The sequence below is a fragment of the Clarias gariepinus genome, chromosome 8, assembly GCF_024256425.1.
Source record: "Clarias gariepinus isolate MV-2021 ecotype Netherlands chromosome 8, CGAR_prim_01v2, whole genome shotgun sequence".
In the NCBI taxonomy this organism is placed as follows: Eukaryota; Metazoa; Chordata; class Actinopteri; order Siluriformes; family Clariidae; genus Clarias; species Clarias gariepinus.
In genome coordinates, this window is record NC_071107.1 from 22,960,632 (window position 1) to 22,978,979 (window position 18,348).

The window sequence follows — 18,348 nt, forward strand, 5'->3', positions numbered from 1 at the left end:
ATAAGGGAGGGCAGGCACTACATTTATATATATATATATATATATATATATATATATATATATATATATATATATATATTACTGCTAGTAAAAATCTGCATTCATCTTCAAACCATCACTTGTGTGCTGACACAGACATTGGTCACATTCACAAAATGTGAGTTTGAGCCTCCTAGACAATAAGGAAATGGCTCTTAATAAGTAGCACATTCTCTTCAATTTTTTTCATAGAAAAAGGTTTAGGTTTAAGGTTCTTTCTTTTTTAATACAACTTAGAATGCCAAAATGAATATACAATATTCATGTAAATAAAGTTTAATGTAATTCAATGGTAAGAAAAACAGGCAGTTTAGTGATTGGAAATAATATATATATAAAAAAGACAAAACTACATAAATCAAACAAACAAACAACAACAAAAAACCTCATGGTGTAAAATAAATTCTGTTTAAAAAAAAAAGAAAAAAGGTTGCAGTTTTTAAACCTACTCATCCCCACAAACACCTTTACGCTGACATCCATAACATAACATGGAACATTAACCATTGCACTTTAAATGGTTAAAGAATTTAACAGGGGACAGAAAAACAAAAAAACAGTTTAAAAAAAAGAAAAGAAAAAAAAAAAGGGCTCTTTATCTCCCAATACATGAGGATGCAAATTAAATACTGGCTTTGGTATAGAGTAGCAACTTGCATCAAAATAGTGTTAATCAGAGTTTTCAAACAGGCACTAGTGTATTTAATTTTAAAGCAATTTCAACACTCCAGTAACTTGTGATATAAAAGGTAGAGTCATTACAGCTTGATTTCATGATGAGCAGTTTGTTAAAAGTTTTGTTGGTAAAATATTTGCTTTAACAGCAAACATTTCCTAGTGAATGATTAATGCATGTTTTTGAATAATGCAGTGAAATACTACTAATAATTCACAAAATAAATTCAGCAACGTTTAGACTGGCAGTATATCTTTCTAGCATTAGAAATACTATATTTTTAAGAAAACAGACCTTTGGCATAATCAAACCTTTTGCAAGAACATTTAAAGTAATGTATCCCTTTTCAAAGAAACTGCTATGCAGATTTACATCAGTGCTTTCTTGTGGCACAAAAAAGGTTGGGGAACATCTGGCAGGGCCATGAATTTGCTATGCCCAACAATTAAAATGCGTAAACATGCTTTTATTCAGCCCTTTATCAGCCCTCATTTAAAAAAAAAAAGAAAAAAAAGGGAGAAGTAAAAATCAAACCGTTAGTTCTTGCCCGTTTGCATTCCCATAAGGTCAATAGGTATTTTTGTTAAAATTTAGGCAAGTCATGCTTCAACGTGATGCAAATATCAGTCTGGGTTAATACACCCCCCAGACAGCTACACTGAACAGTACAACCATCTCAGATAATCAAAAACTTATTTAAAAACCTTCTCTATATACAAGTTACAGGCACACAGGTAGACTTTTAAAAATAAATGGCATGAGGGTATTTGGCCAAAATGCATTCAACATTAACATCTGAAGAGTAAATGCGATGATGGAGTTAATACTTGGTGATAAAACGCATATTCAGTGGCTTGTGCCAACAGATGTCTGAGAGGGAGTCAAGTGTCTACGTGTCCATTTCCTCCAACTGTGTATAAGCATGAGTCTCTGTGGAGCCCCTGCAGCTCAGCCCTCCTCTAGAGACGTGGGGGAAGACACAGCTTCTCAGTCTTATTGAAGCGGGCTGTCAAACACTGTATCTGGCAGGATAGAAATCTTCAGCTTCTTATCAGGCCAGCTGTATTCCTTTGGTAGCTTGGACTGAAAAACGGGACATGTTTAAGAACAATGGTTGATAAATTCCTTTTAAAAACAGGTCATTATGCGCAGTGAATATCTACCTCATCACGAATACTCAGATCCTGAAGGTCGACTAGCATGCGCTCTACAAACTCTTCGGTTAAAAGGATCTAAATAAGAAAAGGATACATTGTTATACCTGTTCAATGAGCATGCCATTCAGCTATGTAACACCGTACCGTATATTCATTACCTGGAGCCAAGGCCCATGAGCAGCATAGGGGTGCTCTTCTGTTGCAAATGCACCCTCCACTCCAGTGGATACAAAAGTGATTGCCGTGTCTCCGTTGATACTTTTATATGTGAAGTGCCTCCCATGAAGCAGACGACCTCTGTGAAAGACCGAGAAGAGGCAAAAAGCTCATTTAGTAATGACGGTGGTTTGGTTGCTACAGAGATTAAATCCTTATAGATCGCCCTCAAGCTTTAACAAAAGCATGGACCCCTGATTTCATCTAAACGAAATAAGATTACACCCGCATATTACAGTAAAACATTTCAAGGCCAACAATTGGGCCTACTGGAACTGGTCTAAAAGATCTGCTGGCTAAGGACAACAGCAACTTGTTAAAAACTAGGCTATTTTTAGAATAATACTGTAGGGATCAAGGAAATCTTAAAATAACAGGATGCTAAATAAAGTAGTGAATAGTAAGTGCACTTCCCTACAACACAGATATTCCCATGTGGACGAGGAAGGGCCCCAAACGTACTGACTGTACTGCAGGACTATTGTGCATAAGTCTATAAGATGGGAAAGAAAGCATGCCTGCAAGACCAGAAAGTCTGTAGATTACCTAAGGCACAGTGGGAGCAGAGTTCCAGACTCCTGATTGAACTTGAGGTGCACACTCTCCAGCTGTCGAGTCCTCACCAGCTCATGAGGAACAATAGCAGATGAGCTCTCACTTTCCAGACTGTCCTTACGGCTTCTGATGAGGGTGGAAGGAGGGGCGAGAGCAGGGGCAAAACAGAGAGAGAAAGACAGATGAAGGGAGAAGAAATGAATAATTTTGCATATTTAATTTGCTCCTGTTTTCTGCTGTCACAAAGATAGACTGCTCAAAAGATCTCTAGGCATAAAGCAACAGTCCCTTTTTCTTACCCATAAGACAAACTGATTAGTACTCACACATTGGCCCAGAAGCAAGTCAATCAACTGCCAGTGTGAAACTACACATATGTATACTCTGAACCACATTAGAAGCAGCCTAGCTCAGAAACAGCTTTAATTTTATTATAAAGGTTATTTTACCAGTGACAAACTAATGAATCGAACTATGAATAAGATTAAGTAGGATATTATATACAGTATCAGTTAAAAGCCTGGACACACCTTCTAATTCAATGTTTCTGTTTAGTGATTTATTTTTCTACATTCTAGAACAATTCTGAAGATGTCAAAACTATAAAATGACATGGCAATAGATAATTCCATTCATTCATCTAGGAGCCTTTTAGTCCAACTAGTGACTGTGGAGGCCAATGAGGTGAGTTCCACTGTTGTGACTGTTCAACGTTCACACACATTCACACACTACAATACAGCCATTTTTGGAAACACCAATTAGCCTAATCGACATATCTTTTGACGGTGGGAGGAAACCGGTGAAGCCAGAGGAAATGCACCAAGTATGGGGAGAACCCTGGAGGTGCAAGGCAGCAGTGCTAATCATTTAACCGCCATGATGCTATTAGGTAATTAAGTAAAAAACATTCGAGTGCTCTTTTAAAGACTTGACATTTAGCTGTCCTGAAACAAGAACAGTATTCTCAAATCTATTTGCAAAACCCAGGCACCACGATGAAACTGGACCATCTCAGGAAAGCAAAACCAAAACATTTCTCTGCTGCAGAGGAGAAGTTCATTTAGGAGTTCAAAAATAACCAATTAAGTGTACATCAGATTAAAGCTGTTACAAAGGCTTTAAAGAGCATAAGTAGCAGACACACCCAATATCACCTGCTCAAAAGGAGATGATTGCATATTTTGGATGCCTTCAGCATTGTTCCATTAAATTAGATGGCATGTTCAAACTTTTGACTGGTATTGTATATGATCCTAGTGATACATTGGCTATAAAGCAAACTATAAATCACTAAACAAGAAACATTAATCCACCGCATATAGAGCACTTAACATTTTAAAAGTTAATTTGTTTCCACTGCCCGGACATCATTTTATGATCTTATTGTTATCAGACATCAGTTACCCAAGGTAACCTCTACAAAGCACCTCAGATGTCATGGTGAGGGAAAACTAGCACTGCCGTACCAACCCACTTATTTGTGTGTGTATGTATGTATATGTGTGTATATATATATATATATATATATATATATATATATATATATATATATACACACACACACACACACACACACTGTGCCTCACAAATTACTACATGGTGTGTACACCTATGGATTTGGAACAAAACATAACCTGTGAATACTGAAGCACATATATATATATATTAAAAAAAAAAAAAACTTCAATAGGGAACATTTTGTTCAGGAGTCAGCATGTTTTTGTTTTTGTTTTTTTACTTTTTCTATTGGTTGGCTCTTACCTTGAGTTCTGCTTGCTCTGCAAATGTCCGACTGATTGTCTAAAGAGAAATTAGGGGTGAATTCGTACCACAGCGAAGAGAAATTAATGCAGTTACCATTACTGTCGAGAGGAAAAATCAATTTCCATTTTTTAAAAACAAGGCACTAAGAACAGAGACAACCATTACCACATTTTTTTTTTCAGGGGAAGAAATGCTTTCAGCACCTCACAAAGCATTACGATATTTAAGGTCTGACTGTTCATGTCACATCTCATTAGTAAGCTTCATTAAAAAAAAAAAAAGAAAAAAAAAAAAAAGAAGAGGTGGGGGAAGCTTTCTGCATGAATGCTACAAGGAACCTACTGTACCTACAGTCTTTGACGCTTGTAAAGCTTCTCTCACTGAAAGTTGCTTTTTGCCATCATGCACTGAGCGCTCCTGAGTAGAACTGGCAACTACGATAGACCACTAGAGGATTTCATTAAGCAGCTTTGTAAACAGTACTCCAGATAAATATCTACAATGTTAAAATCATTCATGCAAACAGCAGAAAATGCTTCAATATAATCCAAAATGTATGAACCATATGTTTAGCTGTAAATACATGTATTTATTTACATTAAAGGGATGGCAAGAATGGAAAAACCTTTTCAGGTGACTACCACATCAAAAATACAAAACATAATCTGGGTTATTTAACATGTCTTTATTAACTAAATAATTTCATATTTGTTATGAATATGAATAAAATGTCTTAAATATTAATATACAATGTTGAAAACAATAAAAAAAGTATGTCCTGAATTTAATTTCTTTCTACATTGTAACTGAAGACATCCAAAATATGCAATAATCTTCTTTGAACAGTTGACATTGAGATGTGTTAGGCAACTCCAACTGTGTTTAAAACAATGCAACAACAACAAGAACTGAAAAAAAATCCTTTAAATGCAAAGCATCACACAGACTGCTGCAGTGCGTGAATGCTTGGCATGGCTAAAGAAAGACACCGCAGAACCTCTACTTTTGGCCAGGAGGCAAGGTGAGCAGGACAAGATGGGCGGAACACAATAGGAGGCTGAGATCACCCCAACCCCCTATTGGGTAAAGTGTTGAACTGTGCATGACTGCATTGAGATCAATGAGATGAAAATAGACTGTCAAACACCTCAGCTACCCACAAGTAGCATCAACACAAAGAAGAAACAGTTAGGATAGGTTTAAAGAACTATTCAGCAAAGGCTTTGTATTAAAAGCAAGGTGAATGCTTATCAGACAAGCCATGTTTCTCTGGTAGCACTACACCAAACTTCTCACCTGACATCATTGTGGAAAATACTTATGATCTGTATCTTTATCCACGGTATGTCAATAGTTAATATAGAAATACGCTGATACTATTATACTACAGGCTATCATACTGCTTTACTACATAGATATACCATATCAGAAATGAGGCAGAAATGAAAAAATGACAGGTATTTAAATGAGAAGATCTTAAGTACTTTTTATTTAAATCCAAATTATGATTCTTTTTTTTATGACAAATATAAGTGTAGTTAAGTGTTATTGGCTAGTGCCATCTCTAATTTTGGAAACTGGTTAACCTACATTATTATTATGAGTAACAGATTAAACACCATGATAATAATAATAAGAAGAGGAAAAAGAATATTATGATATGATAATAAAACATCATAAAAATATCATAGTTTTATTTATTTACAAGCTTAGATATAATTAGTAATGCACCATGGCTAGTAAATCACACACAAAAGAAGGCTAAACTTGCAAGCACTGGATAATAAAATAAATGTAGCACAAGAAAGCACCTTTTTTGAGAAATGCCATAAAACCACCCAAGGCATCCTTGCAGCTTCTCTAATAAATCAAATGAGTGAATCTTTGGGCTTAACAGCATATGATGACAGCTGACTAACAACACTGCTGTAAATCAACAAGGAATTTCAGTGGAAGCAGTCATATCTTGGAATATGTGGGAAACACAGGCTAAAACTTGTGTCAAACTAGTTAGCTGAAATCAACATACAACTGCCAGCAGCCAAGTTATCAAGTAACCCATAAATTAATTTTATCAGGATTTTAATTAACTTGAGTATTGTGATCATTAGCCACTTTAAGATAACAGCAAATGGCTAAAATAGTTTTTTTTGCTTATTTTGATACTAGTTAAATATTAAAATTAAGTCATAATATACATTTTGCTTCTAGGATGATCATATTCACTAATATTTAGGGCGATTTTTTTTTTTTTTTTTTTTTTTTAGAACATGACCTTTAGGCAAAGTCCCCTGATGCTTTCACTGGACATAAATGAAAAAGTGGAAATCGGAAATAAGGTTCTGGATCCACCAAGACTACCCTTTTTCCTTACCATCAGTCTGATATATTAACTGGAAGAACAACCAGCCACAACTCCACACCTACACTAATCATCAACTATAGTTTCTCAAAGTATCAACCAGTTTCTCAAAATTCAGTGTTTAAAATTACTTACAATGGCCGGTCTTGATGGTGTCTCTGACCGTGAATAGGGGGCAAGACTGCCTTGCTGTTTATCTCCAGTCCTTTCCTCAGGGCTTCTCTTATCTGTTCGGTGTCTGCAAATGAAATCCAAAAACAAACCCGTTACCCATTCTGAAAGTGTATCGTCATTTAGTCAAATACAAAACAATGTGTTTTGCATTATGAGTATTACATGACTGTATTACATTTACAGATTAGTAATAATTTTATAGATCATGTTAGACTGCCATATATGAAATCGCTCACCTTTCTCAGACAGCCTGCGTGGCTGAGATCCAATGCAGATGCTCCGGGTGTCGTCCTCATCCTCGGGAGGTCGGCTCAGGTCATCCCATGCACACTTGGCACTGACCCCACTCAGGTTAGAGCCGTCCGTTTCAATGCCTTTATCCACCCTCTCCTGCTTGGATTTAAAAAGAATCACATGGACATAGCACAACAGGTCAAAAAGAGATGGGTGGACAAAAAGAATGTTTGATCACAGAAGCAAAAGTAAATTAAAATTAATCAGCTAAAAGTAATCAGATCAGCTTTAATTTAATCAGTGATATTATTTCAAGTTAAAGCCCACATACATGTCTGCTTGTCTTTCTGTACAGCAGAACTCTCTGCCTTACTTTATTAATACAAAGAAATAACATTTTATAAGTGTCAGTGTCTTAAGCCTTGTTTATACTAAGTTGTACTTCTCTTGTTGTCAAACAAATACACTCCCTGTTCGGGAATCGGAAAGGGAATCACAGATGAGAAATCGAAAAAGATGATAAAACAACTTAAAACAACTCTATCGCATAAAAATTAACTTATACCACTTCAGTGCTGTTATTTCAATGGTGAACATATTAGCTAATCCCAGGTGTTTCCATTGAGCAAGTAGCTTATTAGTAGCTTATTTTAAAGTAGACATTCATTACATCAAATTAAATTAACATTGTGATTTTACTTATGGTGCAGGTTAAACTTTAGGTAAATATCTAAGAAAATATCTAGAAACTAGCGGTTAATTTAAGATGCGCCCACAGTGTGATGCACAGGCAATACGTAGTCAAAATATGTGGTTTATAATCTGGCACATAACTGCACACATTTTATACAGACAAGACATTTTTTAAGACTGGTTTCGGGTACTCCAATGCACGAAACAAAGATATTATGGAAAGAGTAAGTTCTAAGCAGGGCAAATAGGTTAGAGAAAATGGATAGTGCAGTTTTAGAATGTCCCAAACGTAAACATTTAACAAATGTTAAATTAAAATCTTCTGATTGATAAACTCCTTGCAACAGCACTTATACTGTGAGCCCGTCTGTTTCAATAGTGGTGACCATGTCCCGTATCTTTTTTACAACATGACTAGCTTGATTGGCTAAAACTGAAAAAATTGGGATGCATTCCTTTGTTAATCAGCCAAGATTTCAATACAGATTTGTGAGCCAACTTGTGAGCAAATTGTGGAAGCAGCCATGCCAGCCAAAATCAAGACACTAAATAATTAGCAGATTCTTTCTTTCTCAACACTTTGGCCTTTCCATCACTTTGACAGAGGTTAATCTTGGTTTTGTGGTTCATTACTGTATTTCCTAACTAAAGTTTAATCTGGTCATCCTTTCTTGCTGCTGATGTATGATTTGCATCTTGTAGTCTGACCTCTATATTTCTGTTCTCAGAATGGTGAATTATGGTAACGTCACCTCTGCCCTGTGAAGGTTGTTGGTGAAGTCACTGACTAATGCTTTCCTTTACAGTTCTCACCATGTCATCAATTGCTCTTGTTTTGCTTGGCTGACCACAGTGTCTGCTTATTTTCTGGGTTTTGCCATATTATTGTGCAATGACTGATTGAATTCCCCTCTTTAGTCAGCCTCAAAATGGCTTGCTTCTCTCCCAGACACACAGTACTTTCTCATGTTGGTTTTATTCTTTACAACAACAAATGCTGTCTTCACAGGTAAAACCAAATTCAAACCAAATCTAGACGTTCAGATCTATTAACTGTTTAAACAATCACTCTGAAAGGGCACACTAAACAATACATACCTGTCCACTATGTTTAATCATGTGAAAAATGAGAAGGTCCAACAATGAAAATGAATTCAGCATGTTGCAGACAGAGAAACAGACTGTGGGTTCTTCACTTTAAAACTGATTAGTTGGAAATAAAATAATCAGGGTTTAAAATGTAGTCTAGGTCTTCAAAAAAAATTATGGCAAGCAGGTAATAACATAGTTGTGTGAAATTGTGCAGTGGTTAAGGGGTAGCTCAGTGGTTAAGGCATTGGACTACGGTTCGGAAGATCCCAGGTTCAAACCTCACAACCACCAAATTGCCACTGTTGGGCCCTTGAGCAAGGCCCTTAACCCTCAACTGCTCAGATGTGTAATGAGATAAAAATGTAAGTCGCTCTGGATAAGAGCGTCTGCTAAATGCCTAAATGTAAATGTGCAGAATATCTGACAAATGGCAGCAATATTCTATTGTGGTTATTGACTTGTTATTTTTAATTATGCCTGATTAAGATACCAATGCAAGTATTAGTTAATGAGATTATACACACACAGAAAATACTTACAAGTCAGAACATTTTAAAAGACACAATGTGAGAATGATTAGGACTAAACAGCTGTGTGGTCATAAGAAAAACACTCAGGGAGGCCAATTAGAAATAAATGAATCTATTTGGTACGAATCATAAATATTGTACTTTGGCTACAAAGGAGAGTGCATAAAGCCATCATACATTTACATTTACATTTAGGCATTTGGCAGACGCTCTTATCCAGAGCGACTTACAAAAAGTGCTTTAATGTTTACAACATTGGATACATACTTACACTGGGTTAACTAGGTTAATAACTAAGTACCATTAGTCCAACACAACTAAGGGGTTTTTTTTTTTTTTTTTTTTCGGGGGGGGGGGGGGTTAGTCCAAGTACTGGAGAAACAGATGCGTCTTGAGTCGTCGTTTAAAGATAGTCAAAGTCTCTGATGTACGGACATCTAGAGGAAGTTCATTCCACCATCTAGGTGCCAGAACAGAAAAGAGCCTGGATGAATGCCGCCCTCGATCCCTGAGAGATGGTGGGATGAGGCGAGCAGGTCATACAAAGTATGATCATACAAAGTGCCCAGTGTACAAGCCCTGTGGAGGCAATGTTATTCGTGTCTGGGGTTGCTTTTGTTGGTCAGGTATAGGTTTAGCAATGTCATGAACCCCCAAAATTTTATATAAGTTTATTGATGACCTGAATATATGACCTGAATATACTGAATGAAAAGGTTTTCCTCTCCCCTGAGGCACAGGAAAGGTCTAAGATGCAATTCAGACTCAAATTGTGAAAAAGTGTCTCAGGAAGCATGAGACATCTTTTCACACCTGGATTGGCCACCACAGAGTTCAGACCTTAACCCCATTGAAAATCCTTCAGATGTGCTAGAGAAGACTTTACGCACAAGTCAATACAAGCTCTTGGAGAGAAATTAAGGAGACTCTGGATGGACATAAATGTTATGACATTGCATGTGCTTATCGTAACAATTCCACAGCAAATGTGTGCCCTAATTAAAGCCAAAGGTGTTCCAAAGAAATAATAGATTGTGTAACTTTTTTGACCAGGCAGTGTATAGAGATGATACCCCTAATGCAGAAAGTACTTCCAACTCCAACCAGAACTCAAATGCCAAAATACCAAAAGACACTAACAGCACTGTTTAAGTCATGCTTGCTGGCAGTGCTAATGTGCAACAATCCCTAGCAATAACCAAATTCTACACACCCCTATGAACTGACAAGCTTCAAATGAGGTCTAAGAAGCATCTAAGAAGCACTTTTTTTTTTTTTTGCCATAAATAATTACATTTTGTCTCTTATGGGCATAGTCATGCTTTTTTCACTGGTAGAAGCATTTAAATGTTTATGTTCAACCAAAGTAAAATAATTTTCTTTAATAATATTTTTTAATAATTCTTACACACACACACACACACACACACACACACACACACACACACACACACACACACACACATACTCTTTCATCTCTCATGAGAACAAAGTTCCTGAAACCTAGATGTTCCAGTGACACGTGGTCAGAGGCAGCAAGAATGGGACAGTAATCACCACCACGATTCAACTGAAAACATCTCTTATTTACCACCTAAACTATTTAAGTAATACAAGTTAGTAAGGAAGTTCAAACTGCACACAGAGCAAAAAAACTAACTTTTATTTATGCCTTTAATTAAAAAGAAACTTATTTTAGTTATTAATCAGCATGGAAAAGCTCATAGGCCTGGCAAATCAATCATGTCATAATATATTGCCAGTAAAGTGTTCTTTTTTCAGTAGAATATTTTGAAAATCTAATCAAATATCAACTGTAAAAAATAAAAAACAGAAAGAATTGTAAAAATTAAAATGTGCTGATTAACAAAATAAAGCCTTACTTGTATGTGAGGATCAATGTCAAATATAGTCTCCCCTCTCCTCATGTCAGTTATTAACCATGGACCTCCAGCACTGCAAATACAGCAGGAGAAGCACATTTACACACGGTTAATGAAAAAGGAAGGTAAAACAAAGCATGTCAGGGTCAGTGACGCAAATAACCAAAGGAAAGAAAAAACATTGTAAACAGAAAGATGATGTCTAAAAACTAACCAGAAAAACAATATTTACAACATTTATCCACAACGTAAAACAAGGAACAAGGCAATCCAGTACCCATTAAAAACAAGGTGTCCTTACGTTACAGTAAATCAGGTTGTTAAGTAATACTCACACACGCACGCCACGCAGCAGGTCCAAAATGCCCTGACCATTCCACTGTTGTGCTGCCTGGAGCTCTTCTGTGCACACCCCCACTATCTTCAAAGACCAAAAAAACCCACAATTAATACACCTACATCAAAATATTTAGATAAAATGTAATAGTACATGGACTGGTCTCCATTGCAGGGTACATCATCACTTTGTATATGCAGTTCCTGCCTCTGGATTTTCCATAGTGAACAGAACAGTTACTGGTAATAAATAAATAAATAAATTGTGTTACATGAGAAATATCCTGCAGTAATAAAGTGGTTGGATTATAAAAAAAAAAGCTGCCTCTCTTAAAGCAAGTTTAACACCTTTATTAATCCCTTATAAATAATCAACCAAGCCAAAAATAGGCTTTGTCAAAAATTATCTGCACTCTGGCTGTAGAATTAATTTTTAATTTTTAACTTTTAGAAAAAACAAATGCATCATTTATCAGCATAACCTCCTTGCTTTTAATACACTTTGTGCATCTGTCAACAAGCTTCGCTCATTAAAAAATATCTTAGGCTGGGCTGCAAGCCATATATGCAATGCTGTCCTCACTTCTTCATCAGAAGTGAATCTTCGTCCTGCTTTCAGGGGGGCAAACATTTAATGAAAAGAGATCAGGACTATGGAGAGAATGCTTAAACACCTCAAGACAAAGTTTCTGCAGCGTGTCGACAGTGTGGGCAGAAGTGTACATACGTGCATTGTCGTGCAAGATCACAATGCCCTGATGACTGTTGAACCTTTGTCCTAATAATGTTCTAATCCTGGCTTTTAAAAGTCCCAGAAAACTGTAAGCATCAATTTTCCAGGTGATGGTTAACTTGAGGATGTTTTTATTCTATACTTTACAGTTCACTTTCAGATTTGCAGTGATGAATCCACGTCTCGTCACCAGTAACGATTTTCTCCCTGGAGTATTGATAAATGTATTTATTTTTTTCCATGAGTTGTTTGGGCACCAGGTACAACCTCAGACCACAAAAACATAAAATGTTCACACCTACACACAGCAGTGACTAGGGAAACAATAGCTTAGAACAGAAAGCGCTGAAAAGACAAGGCAGCCAGCAGAACCTGTAATATAAATGTAGTGCAGATAATTTTTGACCCTCTCCCACATAAAAAAGAGAGAGAGCAAGAGAGAGAGAAAGATTTATCACCACATTTTTGACAATACATTTGGGGGAAGGGCTGTGTAAGAGTTATCGTCTTTTAGAATACTAAAATAATTTTTGCAGCATATTCTTACACTGAACTCTTATGAACATAATGCAATAGCAATAGTATGCGAGAACAATGAGAGGTCAAATGAGATCTGTTGTGTCTTACTTGAAGGAAGCTAACCACCCCAAAGGGGGTTTGTACAGGCTGCATCTGGGGGTCCTCTGTGAGCAGCATGTGCTGGATTCGGGATTCGCTGTTGTCTAGTGGGCTATGCCATGAAATGTGGTCACCACTACAGAATGTGTTTTCTGCACAAAAAAAAAAAAAAAAGACAACATGTTTAAATGGTTTGGATCACGTTCAAACATTTATCCACAAGACATTTCAACCAAAAATAATAAAACGGGTAATATGCACAAGGTTTTTTTCATAAAGGTAATTTATTACTAAGCACTAATTACATGCACTATAAAGGTTGATCAAGTGTACTGGGTGTAAGTACTGTTAAAGGAAATCTCTTTGCATTGCACATTATCTACTCATAATCTGAAGATTTCAGCAACTTGTACTTGATTATCAATACGTCTCGGTACTAATCTTTAATACTTTTATTATCTGTGCACAAGCAATGCAATATATACAAAAAGGACAGGTTCAACAACAAAGCTGCTCCATGTTTGACTGCATGAGGAACAAACCACAGCCTTCTTCCTCTCAGCATGTAAGTTTGCATAACGTAATAAAACATCCTTCAAATTTTCCACCACTGGATTTCCCTCCTATATTACTAAGGAAAGCACTATGACTGGAATTTCAGCAGGTAATGTTTAGCAAACAAATGGTTACCAACTTGGCCAACATGTACATGGTTATTTACTAAATATACTGCTACTAGATCAGGTGTGCTGCCAATGACTTCAACTGGAATCCTCAAGTAACTTTAGATATTTTTTTTAATGTTGCTTTAGCTGATGACCAGAGAGAGCTAACTTGGCAAAATCGAAAGCTGAACTGTAGTCAATTAGAGACTCAATACAGCAGCCTGCTGGTAATATGAAGGTTTCCAATTCAATTCTGGCTTCTCGCTCTCGCTCTCACTCGTCAAGACTAGTCAGAGAAGAAAAACCAAAGAGGATCAGAATGACACACAGTGTACTGCTCAGGGTGACTCAGGGGAAAAACCCTAAGAGATAAAATGTGAATTAGATCATTTTAGGGACTGTATATTTACTTGAAAAATCATCAGCTACGAAGGTTAACTCAATTATTTTAATGTATGTGAACTTTGAGCTAGCTCTTGTGACATGTGAACTGTTAATAAACAACTTTGAGTTGTGGTAAACATGTTTATTTTTATGTTGAAAAAATGCCTGAATTAAAAATGCCAAATTTCTGAAAAATAAAGGAATTAAAAAAAGAAAAGTTAAACCATCCTATTTTCAAATACAAAGTGCCCTTTACAAGCAATGTAAAAATGTTATATTTAACCAATAAATGTAAACTGATGTGTGTTCATCAAGGAACCAAAGTATGGTTAGTTTGTTCCGTTAGAATCTAAAAAAAACTAAATTTCACTATGACACCGAGAAGTGAGATTATTAAAAAAATAAAAGTATTAAAAAAAAAAAAAAAAAAAAAAACATCTTCTGTTTGGGGGCACCGATTTAGAAATATATTTCCTACAGACCACTCAAGTATAAGCATGACTCCATCCTCAAACAAAAGCCTCCCCAATATACAAGAACAGAACAAGTGATGAGATAAATCTTGTAAAGAAGGTTTAAACATTACTCTTACTGGCTATGACAGGGCATTTGAAGCTGACCAAATTGCTTTTTAATATTAATGAACAGGTAATAACGAGGCCAGTCATAATAACAGGAAACGATCTGTAACTTAAACAGATGCAAATCGATTCGGGTTCACGTGAATCTGAAATACATCTGGTTAATTTCCATTAAAACTGACATTTCTGTTTCTTTAAGATCAAACCTACATAGCTTCTAAAGGCTCTAAAGGTAAAGAAAATGTAATTCCTCAGCCATCTATTTAAAAGATTGTCATATGGTGCATTTTTTAATTTAGAAAAAAAAAAGAAAATCAAACAACTGTTTGCTTCTCAACAAGCAAACACTGCAGAGCTTTTGTAAGAGTCATAGAAAGTCCTCCTTAAGATATCTTTCAATGTTGATTGTCTATATGCGTTACAGAAGACACTAGATGTTACCCCTTCTTCACTCAGGTTTGGTGCTGGTCACAGTATGGTTACAAGGAAAATGAAAAAATGATTGCAGGCAGTGCAAAGCCATACGGGATTAAAACTGTGTCTTACCTGACTGAAAGACGTATCGAGCCAAACCTTGCATAAGCTCAGCTGGCCAGGTGGGCGGTGCCGTCTCCCCGGGTTCCCTCTTTAGTCGAAATGTAAGCTCAAAACCAAATCCACTTGGACCTTCATGACCAGTGAATCTAGGAAAAGAAATGTCTTGCATTTTTAAACCGGCACACTGAATGCAAAGTTGTAACGAAATATAACTAAATGCATTTATGTACGCTCAACCTGACTCATGGTTATGAAACTTTTTGTTATTTGACCATTTTAACCAGTCTGCTGTCACTTATCTACATGCTTAGCAAAGTAGATGAGGTTATAACACTCACTCGTGGACTCTGTTGTCTCCGTACAGATCACTGAGGCCGAGACTCACATAGTGCCAGTGTTCCTGTACATCCAGAGCAGGACATCCCACGTTCCTGTACATGCTGATGTAGTCCAGGGGATCCGGCCCCCCTAACCTGTGTTTACATAATGAAAGGGTAAAACAAGGCTAACCAAACAAACGTGTGCAGCCATCTGAAGTGCCCTGAACAACACATACCCTTTCTTACACTAGTGTACAAGTAGATAAACAAGTCGAGAGACTTTAAGTTTAAACATTTAAGTTTAAAGCCAACTTTTCGGATGTAACATAGCCTGCTAGCCCTGGCTAGCTCTATTAAACAAAACTCAAAATATTTCTACATATACAGCATGTTTATTTATCACACATTATTTTCATGAACATGTTTTGGCAAAGTGTAAAATCTGCACGTCAGAGATGCTTACCAGTACTTAACTATGGCAGTGACTTGTAGCGGGTTTGGCTGCTCGGGATACAAGCGCCGACACTCCGCGTAGATGGCCTGCAGACCCGGCGGAAAGAGCGAGGCGAGCCCGAGGTGGCCAGCCGCTCCGCCGCTAGGCCGCATTTCATCCATCCTTCACCACGGCAGCCGAAAAGAATTTAAAGTCCTCCAAAAATACCGAAATCCTGATGCTGCCTTCACAAAAGTAACAAAAACTCTTTCAAGTGATTATCCTAGCGTAAATATATGTAGTTTTTCCAGCAATATACAAATAAACCCTGTACACTCGTCTCCCCCAGGGTTTGCGGGGTCAGCGGGAGGCGGGGCCTCTTCCTTTGACTGACACTCGTTCTGTCCAATCAGAACAGGCGTTGTTTGCCAAAGAAACGCACCGTGATTGGGTAGCGTATAAACGTGGGATGGCCGGACTGGTCTCCAGCAATGATATATATAATGTATTATTTAGACTTTGCTCATTTGTAGATCTCATAATGAGTGACTAAATTCAAACCTGTTTAAACACACCACTTTTAATACTTGTGTTTGCCTGCTTGTGTTTGATTTAATAGCTGTTTATCTTTATCACAAACAGGCGCCACCTACTGTTTGGTTACAGAGTGTAGTTATTACTTGGTTACGTTTCTTTTTATTAAACAAATCCAGAATAATTTAAGAAGAAATACCTGGCAGAGTATTAACGACAGAATGACTTTATCCAATAACTCATAGCGAAAAGGTTTTTAAATCAAAAGTTTCCAACCTAATCTGGGTCTACCCAAAACTCACATGTACAGGACATGAGGACTGGGAAACTGTGGTTTATCATCGTAGGCCTATGTCGCCTATGCCTGCATAATCAGTGAACAAAATGTTTAATACATTAGTCTGTGACATAACCAGAAAGTGCAACTGATTTATATTAAACCAACAGGTTTGTTTACTGGGCACTTGGATATATGAGCCATTTATGAACTTTCTGACTGACGACGGATGAAACTTAACTTATTCTGAAACTTTTCATGTGACTGGGAAGTGGGTAACTACACAGGAATTTTGTTCATTCATTATTTATTTATTTCATATATTTTACTCACTCCCTTATGAGTTTAATGGTGATGTATTGAAACACAACGGTCTGTTGAGTGATTTGAAGCAGTTTAGCTTGGCCTGTTGTAATCACACCATTGATGGTCAATCTCTTTTATGCTGCCTTTTGAGATTTATGAAATATTATAGTCACACAATGTACATTTCTGTTGCTGTGTATGCCCAACTTTACATATTTTTCACATATGCATGTTTACATTCACGGCTCTTAACTGATCTATGTTCTGTACTGTTTCTGACTTTTAATTCAGCCAGGTTAACCACATCCAACATCCCATCTATTGTCCACTACAATATACAAGCTCTCCACCAGCTCTCCCAAATCTTTGGACTGGTATTACCATGATTTATACATACATCCCCTTCTAGGTCTTCTGTTAAACCCTTCATATAGCCATCCTAAACCAAGTAGTGGATCATGGACTGAAGGGTTTACCCTCCGAGGTGAGCTATGCTGAGGAAAGCTTGAGTGGGTGTGTGGAGCAAGCCAGAAACTTCCAGATCAGACAGTCTGTGACGACTGTGTATGGCACCCACCCAAGCACTGCTGTGAACATCACTTGTCACAGAGATGAATTTGTGGTGCGTGGAGAACCACGGGTTGGGGAGCAGGAGTATCGGGTAGAGAAGGGGCTTGTTCGACAAACTATGGGTTGTCACAAAGTAGCCAAACCAGAAAATGAAAAGAAAAAAAAAAAAAAAACGAAGACAGGAATGTAACAATTGAATGTGGAGTAGGATTGTTAAATTTTATTTGGTGATTTACATTTTGGAGTCTCAGCTGGTACACTTCAGTAATTCATATAACATTAATCTTTCAAGTTTTACAGACTAGAGTTATCATTAACATTTTCAGTTAGTAAAATTAAAACCTAAAATAATGTAGTATTTTCATATATATGATTATTTTGTTTGCAACGTATTTTATTTCATACAACTTTCATTAGAATGTAATGGATATCAGCTGTGGGTTTGCTTGGTAATTCTCCTCGGTAGGGTGTCCATGACTTTCAGTTTCCATGGAATGATCCTGAGTCATTTACCAGGAGCAGGAGATAAGGCATATTTGTGGTCAGTGTGTGGGTGGACCCACATTTTCATACTTTAACTCGCATATCATCACTGTAAATCTTAGCTTATTGTACAATGCTATATAAATTGTAAATACAAGACATACATAGCCTGTACATACAAGGCAATAATACA

At 36.8% G+C, this 18,348-nt stretch overlaps 1 protein-coding gene across 4 annotated transcripts; it reads right to left on the reverse strand.

Moving 5' to 3' along the window:
• Nucleotides 1–299: 299 nt before the first annotated feature.
• Nucleotides 300–16,377, reverse strand: sufu (suppressor of fused homolog (Drosophila)). Of its 4 annotated transcripts, none has more exons than XM_053502134.1 (13): nt 16,016–16,377; nt 15,571–15,705; nt 15,242–15,378; nt 13,075–13,217; nt 11,714–11,799; nt 11,379–11,451; nt 7,183–7,336; nt 6,908–7,010; nt 4,408–4,446; nt 2,635–2,769; nt 2,031–2,169; nt 1,879–1,947; nt 300–1,798 (listed from the first exon to the last, which is right to left on the reverse strand). In XM_053502134.1, the coding sequence occupies exons 1-13, from the start codon at nt 16,165–16,167 to the stop codon at nt 1,709–1,711; spliced, it is 1,455 nt and encodes a 484-aa protein (XP_053358109.1). In that variant the 5' UTR covers nt 16,168–16,377; the 3' UTR covers nt 300–1,708. The 4 variants fall into 4 exon arrangements, with proteins under 4 accessions (XP_053358109.1, XP_053358108.1, XP_053358111.1 ...); XM_053502133.1 differs by having other exon boundaries at nt 7,183–7,339; XM_053502136.1 differs by lacking the exon at nt 4,408–4,446.
• Between the last annotated feature and the right edge of the window lie 1,971 nt (nt 16,378–18,348).

Excerpts from the sequence above, each read along its gene's own strand:
- sufu (XM_053502133.1), bottom strand. The coding sequence starts at position 16,167 with ATGGATGAAATGCGGCCTAGCGGCGGAGCGGCTGGCCACCTCGGGCTC. Across the intron at positions 13,218-15,241 it reads TCGATACGTCTTTCAGTCAG|AAAACACATTCTGTAGTGGT; the intron begins GTAAGACACAGT and ends TTTTTTGTGCAG. Across the intron at positions 7,340-11,378 it reads ACATTGATCCTCACATACAA|CAGGAGAGGGTGGATAAAGG; the intron begins GTAAGGCTTTAT and ends TTTAAATCCAAG.